This window comes from Diospyros lotus, chromosome 11, assembly GCF_014633365.1.
Source record: "Diospyros lotus cultivar Yz01 chromosome 11, ASM1463336v1, whole genome shotgun sequence".
Lineage (NCBI taxonomy): Eukaryota > Viridiplantae > Streptophyta > Magnoliopsida > Ericales > Ebenaceae > Diospyros > Diospyros lotus.
Window position 1 is genome coordinate 19,193,841 of NC_068348.1, and position 19,262 is coordinate 19,213,102.

General features: G+C 36.6%; 1 protein-coding gene across 3 annotated transcripts; it reads left to right on the forward strand.

Annotated features, from left to right (window-relative positions):
• The first annotated feature begins 252 nt into the window (after positions 1-252).
• Positions 253-7,054, forward strand: LOC127813171 (carbon catabolite repressor protein 4 homolog 4-like). Of its 3 annotated transcripts, none has more exons than XM_052353978.1 (3): positions 253-426; positions 6,296-6,446; positions 6,606-7,054. In XM_052353978.1, the coding sequence occupies exons 1-3, from the start codon at positions 369-371 to the stop codon at positions 6,847-6,849; spliced, it is 453 nt and encodes a 150-aa protein (XP_052209938.1). In that variant the 5' UTR covers positions 253-368; the 3' UTR covers positions 6,850-7,054. The 3 variants fall into 3 exon arrangements, 1 of the variants encoding a protein (XP_052209938.1); XR_008026080.1 differs by lacking the exon at positions 253-426 and adding an exon at positions 784-854; XR_008026081.1 differs by lacking the exon at positions 253-426 and adding an exon at positions 5,532-5,603.
• The last annotated feature ends 12,208 nt before the right edge of the window (positions 7,055-19,262 follow it).

Consider the following 19,262-nt stretch of genomic DNA (forward strand, 5'->3'; position numbering starts at 1 on the left):
GGACTACCCTATGATATATTGAGTTAATTTCCTCTTACTGTCTTCACTATTGGAAAGTCAGCATCCTAACAATACCTCAAGTACAAGGACCTATGCTTGAACAATGAAAAATAATTCTGGAAGTTATATAGTTTGTGTTAAATTGAAAGAAGTTGGTTGTTGCAATTTTCTGCAACTTTTCAATTCAGATTCTCATCTATTCACAATTTATATTATAAAAAAAAAAAAAAAAAAAACTGATGTTTGTTTTAATCTCTCTGTCTCTGTCTCTTTTTCCTTTTGGTGTTTTATCAGCGCAGAGTTGGTCTTAGATGAAAAAATAGAATACAATGATCTCGCAAAGTGTATCGAAGATGAAACAACTTTAGATGTGGACAAATATCGACACACTAGCCAGTGGGAGTAAAGAGATTCAGCCAAAAGAAGGTATTGAAGCCCAAAGCGCTACGTGACTCTTTTGTCTATATTTTTAAGATTTGATACTTTCAATTTCTATGAAGAATAATGCTGAATAAATGCAGTGAAAATTTGGATTTTGATTTAAACCCTATTAACCATGGAGTTTCATGTTGTATAATGTTCTTGAAGAGTCGAGCCACCATCACAGTAGTGGGTTTGGCCATTCTTGGCTTTGTTAGGCAGTGGGTTTGGCCATTCTTTGGCTGCATCAAGCGAGTTAGGCAGATTGCCTAACTCTTGTTGACTTGCTTGCCTTGTACCTTCTATAAATACCTAGCCATTCTCTTCTTGTAATGTATCCCAAGTTAAAGGATCAGAGGATCTAAAGAGAGTGAGAGATCCGTGAGAGTTTTTGTGTGAGAAATTCTGGTTGAAATTTCTTCTGTAAATTATTCGTGAGTAATAAATTGTTTTTCTCTCATTATATCTCTTCTTTCATTGCTTATTGAATCTCTGGTTTCCCAACAAGTGGTATCAGAGCCTTAGGTTGAGTGCAGTAGAGAAAAATCCGAAGAACAGAGCCTCTGTTCTTCAAACTTGATTTTTCAAAATTGTCCAATTGGTATTTTGATCATACCAGAAGAATCCTCGTGCCAAGACGAGCACGCTGAAATTTTTCAAAGGCCGAACGGAAGCCGCACGCGCCCACACGCGCCTCCTGAAGATCGGAGAGTGAAGCTCACTCTCGCCATGCGCCCCACGTGCCTTCTAGAGGTTGAAGACGACCCACGTGGTGTCACGTCATCTGCCACGTCATCCGGTCAACGCCACGTCATTCACCACGTCAGCCGCCATGTCATCTACCATGTCAGCATACTGTTGAACTTTGAAAAATTGCAGGAACATCATCAGGAGCCATGATAAAGCTCACGTCCACCAACTACACACTGTGGAGACCTCGGATGGAAGATCTTCTCAGCTGTAGAGATTTGTACGATCCCCTAGAGTTATTGGGTGTTAACCCTGATCCTTCTAAAGAAGTAGAGTGGAAGAAATTAAACAAAAAAACTATCGGTCAAATCCGGCAATGGACTGATCATAGTGTCTTCCACCATGTCGCACAAGAGACAGACGCATATGCCTTATGGATGAAGCTGGAAGGTATGTACCAAGCAAAGACCGCTCGGAACAAAGCCCTATTAATGAGGCAATTAGTTAATTTGAAGCTGGGTAGTGAAACCTCAGTTGCCGAGCACACCAGTGAGTTCCAAAGCTTGGTGAACCAGTTGTCGTCTGTGAATATGTCGCTTGGGGATGAAACACAAGCGCTCTTACTTCTCAGTTCTTTCCTGATAGCTGGGAGACGTTAGTCGTCTCTCTCATCAATTCGGCCCCAGAAGGAAAACTTACCATGACAATGGTTAAGGATGCCCTGTTCAACTAGGAGGCCAGAAAAAAGGACATGAGCACGAACCAGACTCATGCTCTTGTAACAGAAAATCGAGGAAGGCAACAACGAAGTAGTCGAGGCAAGTGGAGAGGAAAGAGCAAGAGTAAGGGCAAATCCACATATGGAAGAAAGACTTACAAATGCTACCATTGTGGCATTGAGGGTCATTTGAAAAAGAACTGCCGAAAATTGCAACAAGAACAGGGTCAAAGTAGTTTCCAGCCGAAGAAGAATGATGGAGATGCACTGGTCACTATCCATGGAGAGGTAGCCTACTATTCCATCCAATTTGAAACATGCCTTCACGTCTCAAAAGAAGACACAGAATGGGTGGTAGATACTGCAGCATCTTACCACGTGACTCCCCACAAAGATTTCTTCACAACATACAAAACAGGTAATTTTGGAGCGATGAAGATGGAAAATTCCAGTTCCTCTGAGATAGCTGGAATTGGTGATGTTCGGATACAAACAAGCGTCGGGATCACAATCACTTTGAAAAATGTCAGACATGTGCCAGATCTTTGGTTGAATCTACTTTCTGGCGTAGCTCTTGACAGACAGGGCTATGGTAATCAGTTTAGCAATGGCATATGGAAGTTGATAAAAGGCGCTATGGTGGTTGCCCAAGGACATATTTGTGGCACGTTGTATAAGACTCATGTGAAGATATGCGCAGACAACATCAACATAGTTGAAACGAAGACTTCTCAGAATCTGTGGCACCAGAGACTTGGTCACATGAGTGAGAAGGGTTTGTCAACCCTAGAAAAAAAATAGCTTATTACTGTTGCAAAAGGTACTGCTCCAGATCCTTGCAATCACTGTTTGTTTAGTAAACAAAACAGAGTATCTTTCAGTTACTCTTCAACAATAAGATCAGAGTTGCTCAGTCAGGTACACTCTGATGTTTGCGGTCCCCTGGAAGCTGAATCATTAGGTGGAAACAAGTACTTTCTGACATTCATTGATGATACTTCTCGAAAAGTGTGGGTGTATTTCATCAAGACAAAGGACCAAGTATTTGATTACTTTAAACTGTTTCATACCATGGTAGAGCGTGAAATAGGAAAGGAGTTAAAGTTCCTCCGGTCAGATAATGGAGGCGAATACACTTCCAAGGAGTTCAATGCCTACTGCAAGAGACACGGCATCCGACATGAGAAGACGGTCTCATTCACCCCACAACATAATGGTGTTGCCGAGAGGATGAATCGGACCATTATGGAAAGAGTCAGAAGCATGCTCAGTATAGCGAAGCTACCAAAGCCATTCTGGGGAAAAGCAGTCAGAACTGCCTACTACCTGATCAACAGATCACCGTCAGCACCGCTGAATTTTGAAGTCCCCGAGAAAATGTGGTCTGGTAAGAACCCCTCATATTCTCACCTAAAAGTATTTGGTTGCTTAACGTTTGCACACGTATCCAAGGAGCTTAGACAAAAGCCGATGCAAGGTCAACCCCATGTATCTTCATAAGCTATGGAGATGAGGAATTCGGATACAGGTTATGAGACCCAAAGGAGAAGAAGGTGATTAGAAGCAAGGACATTGTGTTCCATGAAAGCCAGACAATAACAGACATTGAAAAGCCCACAATGTCTCAGAATCCAAATTCTAGTACCCATGAAGACATTTCAAAACCAGGACCAACACATTTTTGCAATTGATGACGATTTGGTTCCTGAGGTAATGCCAGAAGTAGAAGAGGAGGAAGAAGTAGAGGGTGTTGAGTAGGGGGAGCCACAATCCCCTCTACCAGAAGCTGTTGAACCGTCATAAGGATCAGATGATGGTGAACCTCCGAACCCTGAAGTTCATAGATCTGAATGAGGTCGGATTCCATCAACGAGATATTCAGAATCCGAGTACATTCTGCTTATTGAAGATGGAGAACCAAAAAATTTTCAAAAAGTTGTATCTCATAAGGATAAAGAAAAATGGTTGTTTGCAATGCAGGATGAGATGGATTCTCTGGAGAAGAATCACACTTATGAGATAGTCAATCTTCCACATAGGAAAAAGGCTTTGAAAAATAAATGGGTGTTCAAGCTTAAGAAAAATGGCAGCGGAAAGGTGGTGAAGCACAAAGCTCGGTTGGTAGTCAAAGGATTCCAGCAGAAAAAAGGAATTGACTTTGATGAGATCTTTTCACCAATTGTAAAAATGACTTCAATAAGAGTCATTCTTGGCTTGGTAGCCAAGTTGAACCTAGAGCTTGAATAGATGGATGTCAAGACAGCATTTCTTCATGGAGATCTGAATGAAGAAATCTACATGCACCAGCCAGAACGTTTTGAGGTGTCAGGTAAGAACTCGTTTGCAAGCTAAAAAAGAGCTTGAACGGTCTTAAGCAAGCACCAAGGCAGTGGTACAAAAAGTTTGACTCTTGCATGGTGAGTCAAGGATACAAGCGAACTGCTGCAGATCAGTGTGTGTATATTCAGAGATTTCCTAATGGGAACTTCGTTGCTCTTCTACTATATGTAGACGATATTTTGATCGTGGGACAAGATGCAACGAAAATCAGACAGCTGAAGAAGGAACTCTCCAAATCCTTTGACATGAAGGACTTAGGTCTAGCTCAATAGATTTTAGGAATGCAAATTGTTCGAGACAAGAAGAATAGGAGGTTATGGCTATCTTAGGATAAGTATATTGAACGGGTGATCAAGAAGTTCAATATGCACAATGCCAAACCGGTAAGCATTCCTTTAGCCAATCACTTCAAGTTGAGCAAGAGTTCATGCCCCTCATCCAAGAAAGAGATTGAGAAGATGTCATCAATACCATATTCTTCAGCAATGGAAAGCCTGATGTATGCAATGGTATGTACCAGACCAGATATTGCTCACGCAGTAGGTACAGTGAGTCGTTTTCTCTTTAACCCTGGAAAGGAACATTGGGAGGCAGTCAAATGGATTCTCAGGTACTTAAAAGGTATGCCAAATACATGTCTTTGTTACGGATGAGCTGATCCAATCTTGGAAGGTTATACAGATGCAGATATGGCAGGAGATCTTAATGGTAGAAAGTTTACTTCGAGATTTCTCTACACTTTTGTTGGGGGAGCCGTGTCATGGCAATCAAGATTGCAGAAGTGTGTTGCTTTATCCACAACCAGAAGCTGAGTACATTGCAGTAGCAGAAGCTGGGAAAGAAATGTTGTGGTTAAAGTGTTTTCTCCAAGAATTTGGAATCATGCAAGAAGACTACAAGATACATTGTGATAATCAAAGTGCTTTGGATTTGAGCAAGAACTCAATATATCATTCACGTACAAAGCACATTAACATTCGCTATCATTGGATACGCGAAGTTATGGATCAACAGCTGTTGAGACTAGTGAAGATCCATACAAGTGAGAATCCAGCCGACATGTTAACTAAAGTGGTTACTCGAGAAAAGGCAGAGCTATGTAGAGACATAGCTGGGATGTTTATCAGATGATAATATATCCAGATGTGACTTGAGGGGGAGAATTGAAGAGTCAAGCCACCATCACAGCAATGGGTTTGGCCATTCTTGGCTTTGTTAGGCAGTGGGTTTGGCCATTCTTTGGCTGCATCAGGCGAGTTAGGCAGATTGTCTAACTCTTGTTGACTTGGTTGCCTTGTAGCTTCTATAAATACCTAGCCATTCTCTTCTTGTAATGTATCCCAAGTTAGAGGATCAGAGGATCCAAAGAGAGTGAGAGATCCGTGAGAGTTTTTGTGTGAGAAATTCTGGTTGAAATTTCTTCTGTAAATTATTCGTGAGTAATAGATTGTTTTTCTCTCATTATATCTCTTCTTTCATTGCTTATTGAATCTCTGGTTTCCCAACAGTTCTCTTGGTTTTTATCATCATTACTTTGCAATTTGGTTTTTATCAAGCTGAATTCTTGTTAATCATTTTACTTTACTGAGCAGTTATTATATTCTTAAATTTGGTTTGCTTTAAGTTCTAATAGCAACAACAATAATGAAATGATCTTTTGTCTAGAATTTATGATAAGATCTGACCATTTTTACGCTGGTTATTGGCTTTCTAAAACAATCTCTTTTATCTGGGCTTGGGACTGGCTGTGACAATTAGGGGAGTTGTTTAAAAAATGGTATTGCATGCAGCAAGTTTAATAAATGAACCAACACAGGAGTTCATATGATCTGAGGGCTAAATGACGTGTGCAGAAAAGCATTCTACTTGTACTGGAAGTGCAATAATTTTCTTTTATATATTGTTCAGATTTTATCAATTAAATTCAGCGAGTTTTTCTTTTTAAATTATAGAAGAGTCAATTAGAATCATTTCACGTTACGGACCTGAGTTTTTTTTTTTTTTTTTGAGCTTTGTTTATCCTAGTTTTGCCATGCTTCCGCTTTATAATTAAGGTTACTATATGTATTCTAATTACCTATATTATGCCATTCTTGATACTTATTGTTTTTAGCAATCTGTTTTCAGATTTACAGCTGAAAAATGCCAATGGACCTTGTGGAGATCCCAATGATCCTCGTGTAAGATTAAAACGTGATTATGTTGGTAACATGGCTGCATTTAAACTCAAGGATGCTTCTAGTCATGTTAATATTTTGGCAAACACACATCTTTGCTGGTAAACTAGTCAGACTGTGACCAATTATTTGTCATCTCTCTAGCTTGGGTCGGGGGAGGGGGGGGGGGGGGGGGGGGTGTTGTTTAATTTTTTTGTTTATACATAAAGCTGTTGGAAGAGACTATAAGCTGATGGTTTTGGATGCTGCTGCTACTGCAGGGATCCAGATTGGGCTGATGCAAAGCTTTCACAGGCTAAATACCTTCTTTCACGCTCAGCACAATTCAAAACACTAGTAGCTGATAAATTTCAATGCACGCCTTCTGTAATGGTGGCTGGTGACTTCAATTCAACACCTGGAGATAAGGTTCAGCACTTCTCCTGTTTGTACTCTTGGATTTCTACTTGCCTATCGGCTATCTTAGTAGCAATCGGTTACATGTTTCCTGCATGTCACATCTAGATAGCAGGTGTGGTGGCTTAGTGAAAGTTTTGAGCATTCCCTTCCCTCCAGTCAAATAATTTATTCCCATATTTTCTTCAGCCGCTTAATTTCTAAATTCAGCATGTGGACTACTGCTATTTGTGGGATGGTGCTGAAGGGATTTATTGCAATCGAGTCAGACGATCACACAAAAAACCAAGAAAAATAAGAGAGACACACGAGATTACTCAGGTTCACCCTAAGTTAGGGCTACGTCCTGCAAAGAGTTTTTTATTATATTTTTCGGTTACAGTAGATTCAACTTCCAATTGAACAAAAGAAGCAAAAATATATATGCCTCAAAAATGGGCCTAAAACCTAAAACAATATAAAAAACTCTTAAGTCCAACCATACGGGCCAGCTTACGTAAAAGCCCAAACCCGTCGGGGGGCGTTGCCCCCGAACCCCCGCCCGCTGACCGGGCAGCGGGACACCCATGTCGGGGGCGCTGCCCCCGAACCCTCATATCCCGCGCGTAGGGGTCACATTTAGTTGGGTAACACTTCAGTTCCCCTAAGCTCACGTGAGCGTATCCGGTGTGAGAAACAAGGGTCCCCGAAGTATTCGCCAACTCCAACAGGTGCATCTGAGGTTTAAAGGACGACCTATGGCTATTAAAGGCTTGTTTTTAGTGATAGTTTAAATTATAATTCGGGAGGCCATTAGTTGATATTGTCTGATATCATTAGTTTAGAACTTCTTATGATAGAGAAGCAAGAAACAAACCAGTGATCAGGTATACATTTGGCTACAACTCTCTATGGCACCATTATGAGTCTTCCGTTTGATTTAGCTTTCCATATTAGTTCCCATTCTCCTGAAGAAGAAGAAAAAGAAACTGATGCCCAATCCCCTCTCCATGGCATCTCACATTTTTACAGTCATCCTGAATTACGACGATCATAAATGAAAATCTAAGGGCTTCTTCAGTTGTAGAAAGTATTTTTATAATTTGTCAAATGGATACCCTAACATTTTATGTTTCTGAAAACTAATAGCATTCATTTTCAAAAAATTTAGAAAATATCTTTTTGATGTTTTCCAATTCATAGTGTAAAGTTTTAAAAAATTAGATAATTGACTGCCTGTTAAGTTGTATGTAAACATTTTTTTTTCCTACTACAATTTTTTATTAAATAATTGAATCTCTTGTTAAAAAATAAAAAACTTAGGTTGCCTCCTCTTTTACTTTTTAATTTTTAATTTTAAGTTTTAAATTCATTTTTAATTCTTTATTTTGGTAATCTATTTTCAAAAAATTGAAAACACTTTTTCTTTGTCATTTTAAAAAAATATTTTTCAAAATAGAAAACTAAAAAACGCATTCTTTGAAATTTTAAAAATAATTTAAAAATAATATTTTATTAAATAAATTTAATTATTTAAAAAATTAAAACTATTTAATTTTAAATAAATATGTTCTATAGATAATCGTGCAAAGAAGACGACGATCGTCTGCCTCTGCAACCCACATTTCAGAGAGAAAAATTTCTTGAATCAATTAATTCTATCAAGTTACATCGATCTTTGATAATGTGCTTTACCATTGGCCGAATAGCACTCAAAGGCAATGTCCAAAGCTGATTTCTGGCGGTTGACGACGACGACGCACTTTCCATTGACGAGATTTTGAGCAACAACGTCATCTATGGCGGCGTAGTCCATAGAGTGAATCATCATCTCGTCGAATGCTTCTAAGCCCTTGCAGGATAAGAAGTCTAGAATGTGCAGAATCCTGCTAAACCTTCCCTCGCACAGGATTAGAAAATCTACTTGATAAACCTATTTCATCACCATGAAAATGCTCAAGTAAAGCACAAAATGAAATTTATTTTTCGTGTTTTGAGTTTAAAGTTTATTTTGAATGAAAACACTTAAAATAATTTTTTATTATTTTAAATTTTTTTTATAATTTTTTTTATTTTAAAAAATATGTTTTTAAAAAACAGTAAAAAGAACTCTTTTTTATTATTTAAAAAATTAAAAATAACTATAAAATAATAAAGAGAACGCAGATATAATTGTTTAAATTTTCAACTGTATACTATGAACTGGAATGTCCCATCATCGGTTAGAATAGTCGTAGATATATTTGGGTTGAAGCAGTAGTTGACAGGAATCAATGGCTTTGGATGCTAAAAAGCAGAAGAAAGAAAGTACCACAAGAAAGTAAAGAGTGCATGCCATTAAGTCAGTCAGCCACACGACAGCTAGAATGCTGTACTTTCATTTTCTCCGGACAATTGTATAATTTATAGGAACAGATACAATCTATATGTAGACTATCACATCATCTCTCTTCATTTCTTCATTTCTATTGAAAATAATAGCATTATTCATATATATCATGTAAGGCTCACTTCCTAATACTCAAAAAAAAAAATTATTACAAAAATAATATAAGATAAAACTCAACTTAACTTATTTCATTTCTAGCAGTAAAAATTTAAATAAGATTTAATTATATTCCCAACATCTCATAACTCTAGATTCGATGATCATACAAAATAATAAAAGCCTCAAATGCCCATAACATAACAAATTCTCATTGTTACAAATCTCACCAAATCACTAACTATGATCTTTAAAGTTAAGACGTGTCTCCGTACACCATTATCACTTGACTGCAGTCCTATTAGACTTGCCCCCCAATAACTATCTTTCCTTTACCTAGAATGGCAAAAAAGATCAAATGAGCCACAAGACTCAGCAAGTTCAAGGAACAAGAAACAATATATAGGATCCAAGAACACGATGACACCAAAAAGAGTAATCAAGTACTCCACAATTATATACAAGATTCATAATTCATGAATTTATCAATTCAACTTAATATATCATATCACCATGTATCACTATGCAAATGTGCATAAAATTCCAATATCATTATCAATTCTCAGAGACTTGCAAGCCATCATTCAATATATGCAAGAATGCATTATTTCATTATCAATATTAATTTTCCCGACTCACGAGCCATAAATCAATGCATGCAAAAGTGCATAAGTTTCATCAAACCTCACAAATAAATATGAAGCCAACTTGCCGGGTTATCGCCACCTTGTCCCGTTGCCAAGTGCTCTAGGGTACCCTTTCTCCATCCGCACAAAATAATAGGTACGCAAAACATATATATATGTAACATATACATGTATGCATTTGCCAACCACATGTATTTAAATTCTTGTTTTCGTGATATTCATACTTTCAACATTACTTACCCATATCGAGTATTTTTCCATCATCAGATAAATTCAACATATCTTACTTCATAGCGTTTACCACATTCAAGATGTAATTTATGCCACATAAATACTTGATGTAATTTATAACACATTAATAGTTTTTTAGAGATGTTATTTAATATCAAATATCGATTCACCAACTGAGGAGTATTATAAATTGAATAACTATTTTTCTCATCATATGATTGTTGTGATTTCATTTAACTAGTGATAGTATGCATTTACTTGGATTCGTGCTCATAGTTCAAATTCATGATTAGTCCCCATGCAATCAAATGACCACACCACGCAAAATTGCTGACCAAACATAAACCTGAAATTTTTCTAAGGCGAATGACCAATTAAAACATATTTTGAAAATGTCTTCATTTTGAAAAACTAACTCCTGGTAATTTGATAACTAGCATTCATTGTTGTAAAAATCATTTTTAATGAATTTTCAAGAAACGAAAACTATGTATTTCAATGGTGGTAAAATTACAAATTCGTGAATTTGTACTAAAACCAAAATTCTATTTTTTCATTTTTATGGATTTTGATTTTTTTGATATTTTTATTGAATCCAAATGGGGGTACTTTCTTATTTACATTTATGTATTAAAGTAAATGAAAGGTAAAAAATAGATATGAGCTCGTGGTAAAGAGCTGGAACGAGCTCGCAGAAAGAACTGGAACGAGCTCACTAGAACATCAATGAAGCTGAACGTGTATATATATATATATATATATAACTGGGTTTGCCGAACAAAACAGAACAGGGGCATTTAAACGACTGTTTAAGCATGAGTATATGGTGGATTAGCTAGGCAAGGCATGCTCTAATAAGCTTTACAATTCTCTGAGGGGTATCAGCTCGTTACGCATGTTGTATATATGTATTTATAAGTGGGTCTCATATATAGGCGAACAGTATATATATATATATTTCTAGTTCAGCTTTTGCTGTTTGATGCGAGACCTCCGAATACCTCAATGAAATCATTTGAATGAGTGGCAGATGACTTAGTATTTTACATTCCGACATAGCACACACAACTATAAGAGGCATTTGGAATAACGAGCTCATCCAGATGTGATATACACACAGATATATATATACATACATTTAACACTGCTTATTTGGATGTAGAACGAGCAGAGATTCTTGTCCTAACCTAGCTAGCTATATGAAATGCCATTCACGAAGAAAACTTGGGGTGAAAACAAACCCCATTTTGAGACCACAAAGAGATACAAAAATAAAAGGTTGAACACAGTGAACTAAAAAGAACACATCGAGCTAAAATGAACACAGGGAACCAACATATACACATCATTTCAACAGAAGAAGATATATGCTAGCTTGCACAAGGATATAAGAAGATATATAAAAGAACTTGCATTGTAAATCAAAAGTAAGTGCAAAAAGAACTTACAGGAATGAAGAGAGAGTGAACGAAGGGAACTTGCCTGATGACTTCACTGTGTAGAAAAATTCTCTCTTCCTGAAGCTCTTCTCGGCCAATAAGAAAATGGGACCAAAAGATAGAAAGGAAAGAAAAAGTAGGAAGAAAGAGTTGCAGAAAGAGAAAGGCAGGCACACAGCAATTAAAGGTCACCGATGCAGATGAAGCATGAAGAGGGAAATGCACAATCTGCACTTGCAACTTGGTCCAAATGACCTGATTGCCCTTCAGCTTTACAATGGTCAAATGGACGACTAAGGGCACTATTGACATTTGATGGCTAATTCATTTTATTATGATTTTCTTTTAAGAATTTCAAATCCCATTTCTCAATTGGGCTCAGCCCATGTTGTGGGCCATGGACTCACTAACCCAAATAAATTATCATAATCCAAGCCAATTCATAATATAATTAAAATTCAAAACACATCTCAATGGTCCAATCTACTTGGACTTTCCACACATTTTTGGATTCTATTTACATGGGCTACCAAATTCTCATTTCCACTTACTCTTCATTCCATAAGCAAAGAAAAATATTTTCAACCCTCAATTAATTAAAATAAAAATTTTTGAACTCAAAATAAAATACCCGAAAACGTCTAGACCCTTTAACGAGTCGTTACATATCAACCACAACAATTTTTTTGCACGTACATTTTTTAAGTCCAAAATTAAGAAATCTTAACCCAAATTGAACAAGCTAGTTCGGATTCTAACAATTAGTTGAAAATTATTCTTCTTTCTACATATCAAGACAATGTTAATGTTGTGATGATGAATCGATAAAAAAAAGTCCGCTCACGCCACCAGGTCAGCCTATTATTTCGACCAATTGAACATTATCCTTTCGGTTGAAACTTCACTGCCCGTTCAGTTTCAACTTCCTCCTAAAATAAGGTTTTGCCATAGTATTTCACATCAACACCAATGACAAAATGGGCTCATCAATTTAGGAGTTGCAGGCGAAAAAATTTGCCAATTCTTCTTAAGAGTATTAATTTTTTTTATAAAAAAAAATAAATAATACACATTTTCACAAAAAAAATTCATCGTTTCATTAAATTAAAAAAAAAATTGAACTTCAATCAACTACAAAATATGGAAATCTCTTAACGATGGTAAATTTTCAATTAAAATATAATGTTTGAAAGATTAAAAGAAACCAAACAACCTATTATAATAAATAAAAAAATTAATTATTTTTTTCTTAAAACTCTAAGAAGGTCGGTGCAAAATGAGCAAAAACCTATCCATTCTTGATTCTCCTATAGAAGAAAACAAAACAAAGTATTAAACTGATAGTATTAAAAATATAAAATTCATCAATAATAAACAAATTTTCATTTCACAAACATGTATTGAACTATATTCAACTTTATGTAAAATCAATTTTTCTAACCTTTTGAGATACAAACTTGTTGATTAAATCACGATAATCGAGTTTATCTAATAAATTATATTAAATAAATAATATAGTTAATCCATTCAATCTTACAGTGATATAGTCTTCACAGGCGACTTGCCAAATACGTAAAAAATCAAATATTCAAGAAAAATAAAACAATGGAAACAAAAAGAACAAGAGCATATGATAATTGTTGTTGTTTTTGATTGGAAGTTTGTAATTGAAAGATTTTTTTTAGGGATGCAATTGAAAGATTTATAATCAAAAATAAATTTACACTCTTAAAGTCTGTTGGATATTCAAGAAGAAATGATAAAAATTGAGAAGAGAAAATTAAGAATAATGGGAAGAGAGAATATAAAAATTAGGAAGAGAAAATAGGGAAGACAAAACGTTGTAAATTGATTGTTGGGCTAATTAATTATTGGGCTAGGTGTCCGTGTATCTATATGAAATTTGGATTGAAAGTCGAATTTTATTTTGGATTTAATTTTTTTAATAAAATATTTATTATAAAAAAGAAATATATATATATATATATATAAATTGCAAAATTTTGAGAGTGTCATAAATGCGGGGTCATATGCAGCCACCTAGTTGACTTCATGATCGAGCTAGCTCTGTCTAACGACCCCATGCACCTGCAGACAATCAAAGGAAGTTGTTGAGTAGCAGCATATTGCTGAGTAACATTGTCCTTAGCATTCCGTGTAGCCTTAAGACATCACTTCGAAATTCTTCCCATTAATTGATTCTAATTTTCTCTCTCTTCTCACAAAATAGTCTTTTTCAACTCTCAAATTTGGATATGCCATTTTAAGAAAGAACCTTGAATATACATGCATGCTTATGTGATATAAAAAGAGTGATTAAAATAAAAACAAAATGCTCGAACAATTATTGTACCTTGAAGCAATCATGACTTGCAAGCGTAAATATCTGTCTCTGTAATAGCATCGCACGAAAATTAAAGGCCATAAATCTTTAGAGTCAAGAAATCATGGAGAATCTCTTTCTTTGTTGGCTGAATTTAATCCTAGGAATCAATGAATAACAACAATAAGAAGAAGACTGAGCAATGAGAAGTGAGTCTCATCTTAATTCTTTGCTATCTATCTACTATCTATCTGTCTCTCTATCTTTCTACGGCTAATAACGTATTTGAAAAGTATATTTTAAATTGTGACTTTAGCTTCTTTATATAGAGATTATAATTAGAATCATAGTTGAACTATGATTATACATTATTATCCAAAATCTTAGTTTCCAACAATAGATTTGGTACATAACTATTACTTAACTTGATGATTTCCATTGAACAACCATGCTATGCTGCCCACTAGCGAGCAGCATAGCAGTTGCCTGCCAGTGAGGGGGGGGCGCAGGCCCCATGCACGTAGAGCTCGTCTCTGCACATGGACCCCACATGCATGGAGCCCGCTCCCCCCTCACTGGCGGGCAACTGCTATGTTGCCCGCCAGTGGGCAACATAGCAGCCCTGTTCCATTGAATTTGATATTTGACATATATTATTATAATTTTAAGATTTTCACATATATTTAAGTATTTTCATTGTCAAATCATGATAAAAAAAAATTATGATATATTATTATAATTTTACTAAATACAAATACGTTTAAATAATACATAAACATTAAGATAAATGGCAGTCCAAAATGTATAGAGATTTAGACATTGATTACTGAGAAAATTATAAAAATAACAATTGTCATCTTGTTATCTAAAATTGATTGTTTTTATTTCTTATTGGAAAGAGAAAATTGGACACTTTTGGATGGAATGTATTATTTTCGAAATTTTAGGTTGTGTTCTCTTTGTTGTTTTCAAGTCATTTTTAGTTTTTAATTTTCTAAAATAATGAATTAGATAGATAAGTAACCACTTATCAATAAGGACTTTCAATCAATCACCTTTTATGTAATGCCCTGCTTACCCGGATGCGCTAAAATTTGTGACAATTTTGAGATAATAAATTTTTTTCTTTCAAACTAATTCTAAACCACATCATTCCTCGAAATCCGTCACAGAATTCTCATTCATTTTTTTCTCGAAAGAGAATCATTATACACATAAAATCCAGAAGCAATGATCGAAACATGATATCTTAACATTGATCATAAATCAATTCTTACATCTTAATTAACCATAAGGATATATATCAACATTCTTCAAAACGTTCAGAATTCAAAGTAGTAGAACTTAAATACAGGGGCTACATTACATACATTTCATTTATCATGCAACTCTGTTAAGTGTCATTTCATGCTTCATTCATCCTCGTATCTGCTACAATCTCCATCTGGAACGTTTGAATATTTCAGGGGCAAAACTCAAGTTAGATGATAAATCATCTAAGTAAGGGTACAGAAAATATATTTCGTGCATGAATGCAATGTCTTACTCACCGTAGGTGTCAACTGCACCCCTCATGCTATCTACCATTGTTGCGGTCTCCTCTTTCGAAGCCGGGGTGTATGGGGGCACCCTTGGTATAATAGCGGTGCTAATTCGTACTCCCTACGTCCACGATGCGTGTGATCAATGATATCAATGCATACATATACATTTCATAGCATGTCATGTATGCAGTCTATGTGATGGATACAAAGCGGAACATGTCAATATGATGAAAGCATTCTCGAGGATCGAGTTTTTTTAAACATAAATCACTTACAAACCAAGCATTTTTCCATAAAACTAAATTTAATTGGGAAGTACCACTTACCTCGATATTCCTGCTCTGTCTCGAAATTCATGCATCGCCTCGATTTGCGTACTAATCTCAAAATTTGTACAAGTCACTTCAACATAAGCCTCAAAACATCATAATCACCACATTTATTTAAATAAATATTAAAACCAATTTTTTCATAATTTCTTGCATTTTCTTTATTTTTTCTCTATTTCTTCCTATTTTTCCTAAATAAATCCAAACTAAATATTTCTCAAATATTTCGCTATGAAAATTCATAAAATAATATTCCTAAATTTTTAGAATTTTCTAGGAAATTTTACATACCTTAATTTAGCCTCTCAAGCTTCCTCGATGTGCGTGTCATATCCTCGAAACGCGTGCCCGAACCATTTTTCTTGCCAAAATCTCTGAAATATCACCGAAACATAATTTCCTATTTTTTAGAATTTTTCCCATCTTTTTCCTATTTTCTTTTTTTTCTTTTCTTTCTTTTCTTTTCTTTTCTTCTTTTTCTTTTTTTTTCTTCTTCTTCTTCTTCTCTTCTTCTCCTTCTTCTTCCCCTGCACCGCGCCTGCAACTCCTGCCCGCAGCCACCGCCACCTGCGAGCCAGCCAACCTCGCCACCGCCCTCACTGGCCTCCCCCGGCCTTGCCAGTGGCCGCCATATCGCCCCCGATGCCGGCTGTGTTGCTGGCCAGCTGCTGCAACGCAGCTTCGCGGCTACCATGGCCGCGACTCCAGCTCTGCTAGCCATTTTCGAGGCTGTCGCCACTACCGGACACCTCACCGGCCTCTTGTGACTTCGCTGGTCGCCTTCGATGCTTGCTCGTGCGTCGCCTAGCCTCGTCTTGCGACCCCTGACTCACGGCCATGGCTGTTGCGAGTTGTCGCGGCTTGCTCTAGCTCTCTCTCTCTCTCTCTCGATCTCTTGATCTTGCTCTCTCTCTCTCGCAAACTCTCAACCAGATGCTTGTTGTCGCGGCTACCTTCTTCCTTTGCCCTTGCTCTCAGCACTTCACTCCCTATTTATAGCCAATTTCCATCGCCTCACCTCACTGCTTTTACCCATACTTCCTTGCGTGTAGAACCTTCTTGGCGTGAGAATCACTTCACTTGCTGCTATGGGTTTGCAGAGTATGGCTTGCTGCCATGGGTTTGCAGAGTATGGCATGAAGGTTGCAGGGGATGGGATTTTAAGTTGCAAGGCATGCTTATTCACGCACACACGCGCACGGATAAATATATATTACTATATATATTATACTATACTAACAACAAATTTAAACACTTAAACCTTAAATTTTATACTAAATTCATCAGAATAATTCTTTAATTGCAATAATATCCTCAAACACTGAATTAATTGACATTACAATACCGAAAACGCAAAATTAATAACTTAAATTTTACTCAATATTGATGATTTCGCCCCAATGTTCTTACCGGGCTATCGTTTCATCTTAAAACCACTGAAGGATTGCTCATCACACAAAATCGGAGCCCCCCTAGGGTTCCGTTGATTTTTTGGAAGTCTCCTATAAAGATTCAGTTTTATAGCCTAAATGGCAGCTGCATTTTAGCTGTACCGAAAACTGTTCCCAATCCGATTTCTTTCAATACCATAAATCCTATCTCAAAACACTCATCGAAATCATATTATTTTCCTTAGACAATTTCACTTCGAGGCATTCCTTGCAGTTAATTCGGTACTTATAACTACTATCAAGTCAATTTTTCGGTATTCTAAACTCATTAAAATTACGTGTCAACCTCATACGAACATGGGGTATTACATTTTAATTTGTCTCTCATGCTCTAATTAATATATATCAAAAACCACATTGAATGCAATTAGATTACATAAATTTAACTTTTTCTATATTCAATTTAATGCTAATGTCTAAGTCAATTAAATTTGATTGCTTTCAATATAGTAGTGTTGTTACACGGTTACGACAATAAATTTGTAGATGGAAAACTACCGATGGATAACCCACGTATGGCTGATCCGAGCGATGGATGACTCTCGTGTGGCGTATCTGAGCGATGGATGACTCACTTGGGGGATAAATGACTTCTTTGGGCGATGAGTGACGTGTGGATTGTCCAAACGATGAGTAATTTATCGGGAGAGATGGGTGAGTCTCCCGAGGTAGAGCGACAGCGATGGATGAGTCTCCCGAGAGTAGCAGCAGTGATGAATAAGTCTCTCGATGGTAACAATAGCGATGGATGAATCTCTCGGGAGTCACAACAGCGATGGATGAGTCCCTTGGCTAGGTTGAGAGCGATGAATGACCTATTTAAGAAAGAAGATCGGTTAGTGGCACAAGTGAGGATCCTTGTGCAGACCCTCCGATGCTTAAGTTAGTTTCTTGAAAATGTAAAGTAGTCGAATGTAAGAGAGAGATTTGAGTGTGAGAGATCACATACTGAATGAGGGAAAATACCCCCTATTTATAGCATTGAAAGGGGCATCCATGTGTCGTGTGACCCGATTTTCTCGACGGGCATATTGGAAGCTATTTTGATCGAGTCTTATGGAATTATCGACGCAAGGGTGCATGATCGAGTACGCACACGAGCATACACAGGTGCGCGCATAGAAGCGCGCATTAGGCACCCCCGAGTAACCTCTCTCGGAGGTGTGAAATACCCTCGAGAGATCTCTCGGGGGCATGAGAATATCCCCGAGAGACTCTCAAGGGGGGGCCTTTTTCTTAGCCACAACATGGTTGGGGCGTGAGAATACCCCCGAGAGACTTTGGGGATGGGGGTGGCGCCCCTTTTTTCTTAGCCACGTTGCTGCATAGTAGGTGCCCCACTTGGCAGCTTGGGAGAAGGGAGGGAAGCGACCATAATGGGCGCTTCCATGCGACCTGGGGGCAGCCTCCTGGCTGTATGAAGTAGCTAGGTGGCAACTTGATGGCTTACCACATGGTGGCTCTTGGGGCTGCCACATGGTATTTTTTTTTCTTAAAATGTTTATCTACTTTTTATTATTTTATCGGGCATAACGAATAGTTTTTTGAAAAACTAATAATCAAAATCTTAACCCATTTCTCTACTCAATGATCATACATATATTTAAGTAATTTTTTTTTCAAATTGTGATAAAAAAAAAATAAAGAAGTTGGACCAAAATTTTATGATATATTATTATAACTTTAGTAAAATATTCATACGCGATGGATAAAGTTATATATCAAAATTTCATTAGGATAAATATTTTGTTTCAAATTTAACTGATGCTCATATTTTTAACTTTTTTATCAATTAAACATTAATGTTATCTCACATACTTCAATAAATTTAACTTTCCCAAAAGGCTTGAGTTCACATTTGGTTGTGACTTAGATGATCCGTTGGGTTCTTTCTGGATAATGTTATGATAATTAATTATATGATGATACTTATCAATTTTGTAAGGTTAAGTGGAAAAGTTAAGGATATTAATTAAATAAAAAAATAGATTATTAAATAAAGCAAGCAGTGGCATGGATGTAAAATTCGCTTCCTCTTCCCTCCAATAATGCTTTTGTTTGTTCGGCTATTAGAATTGGCTGTTGGCTTTTGA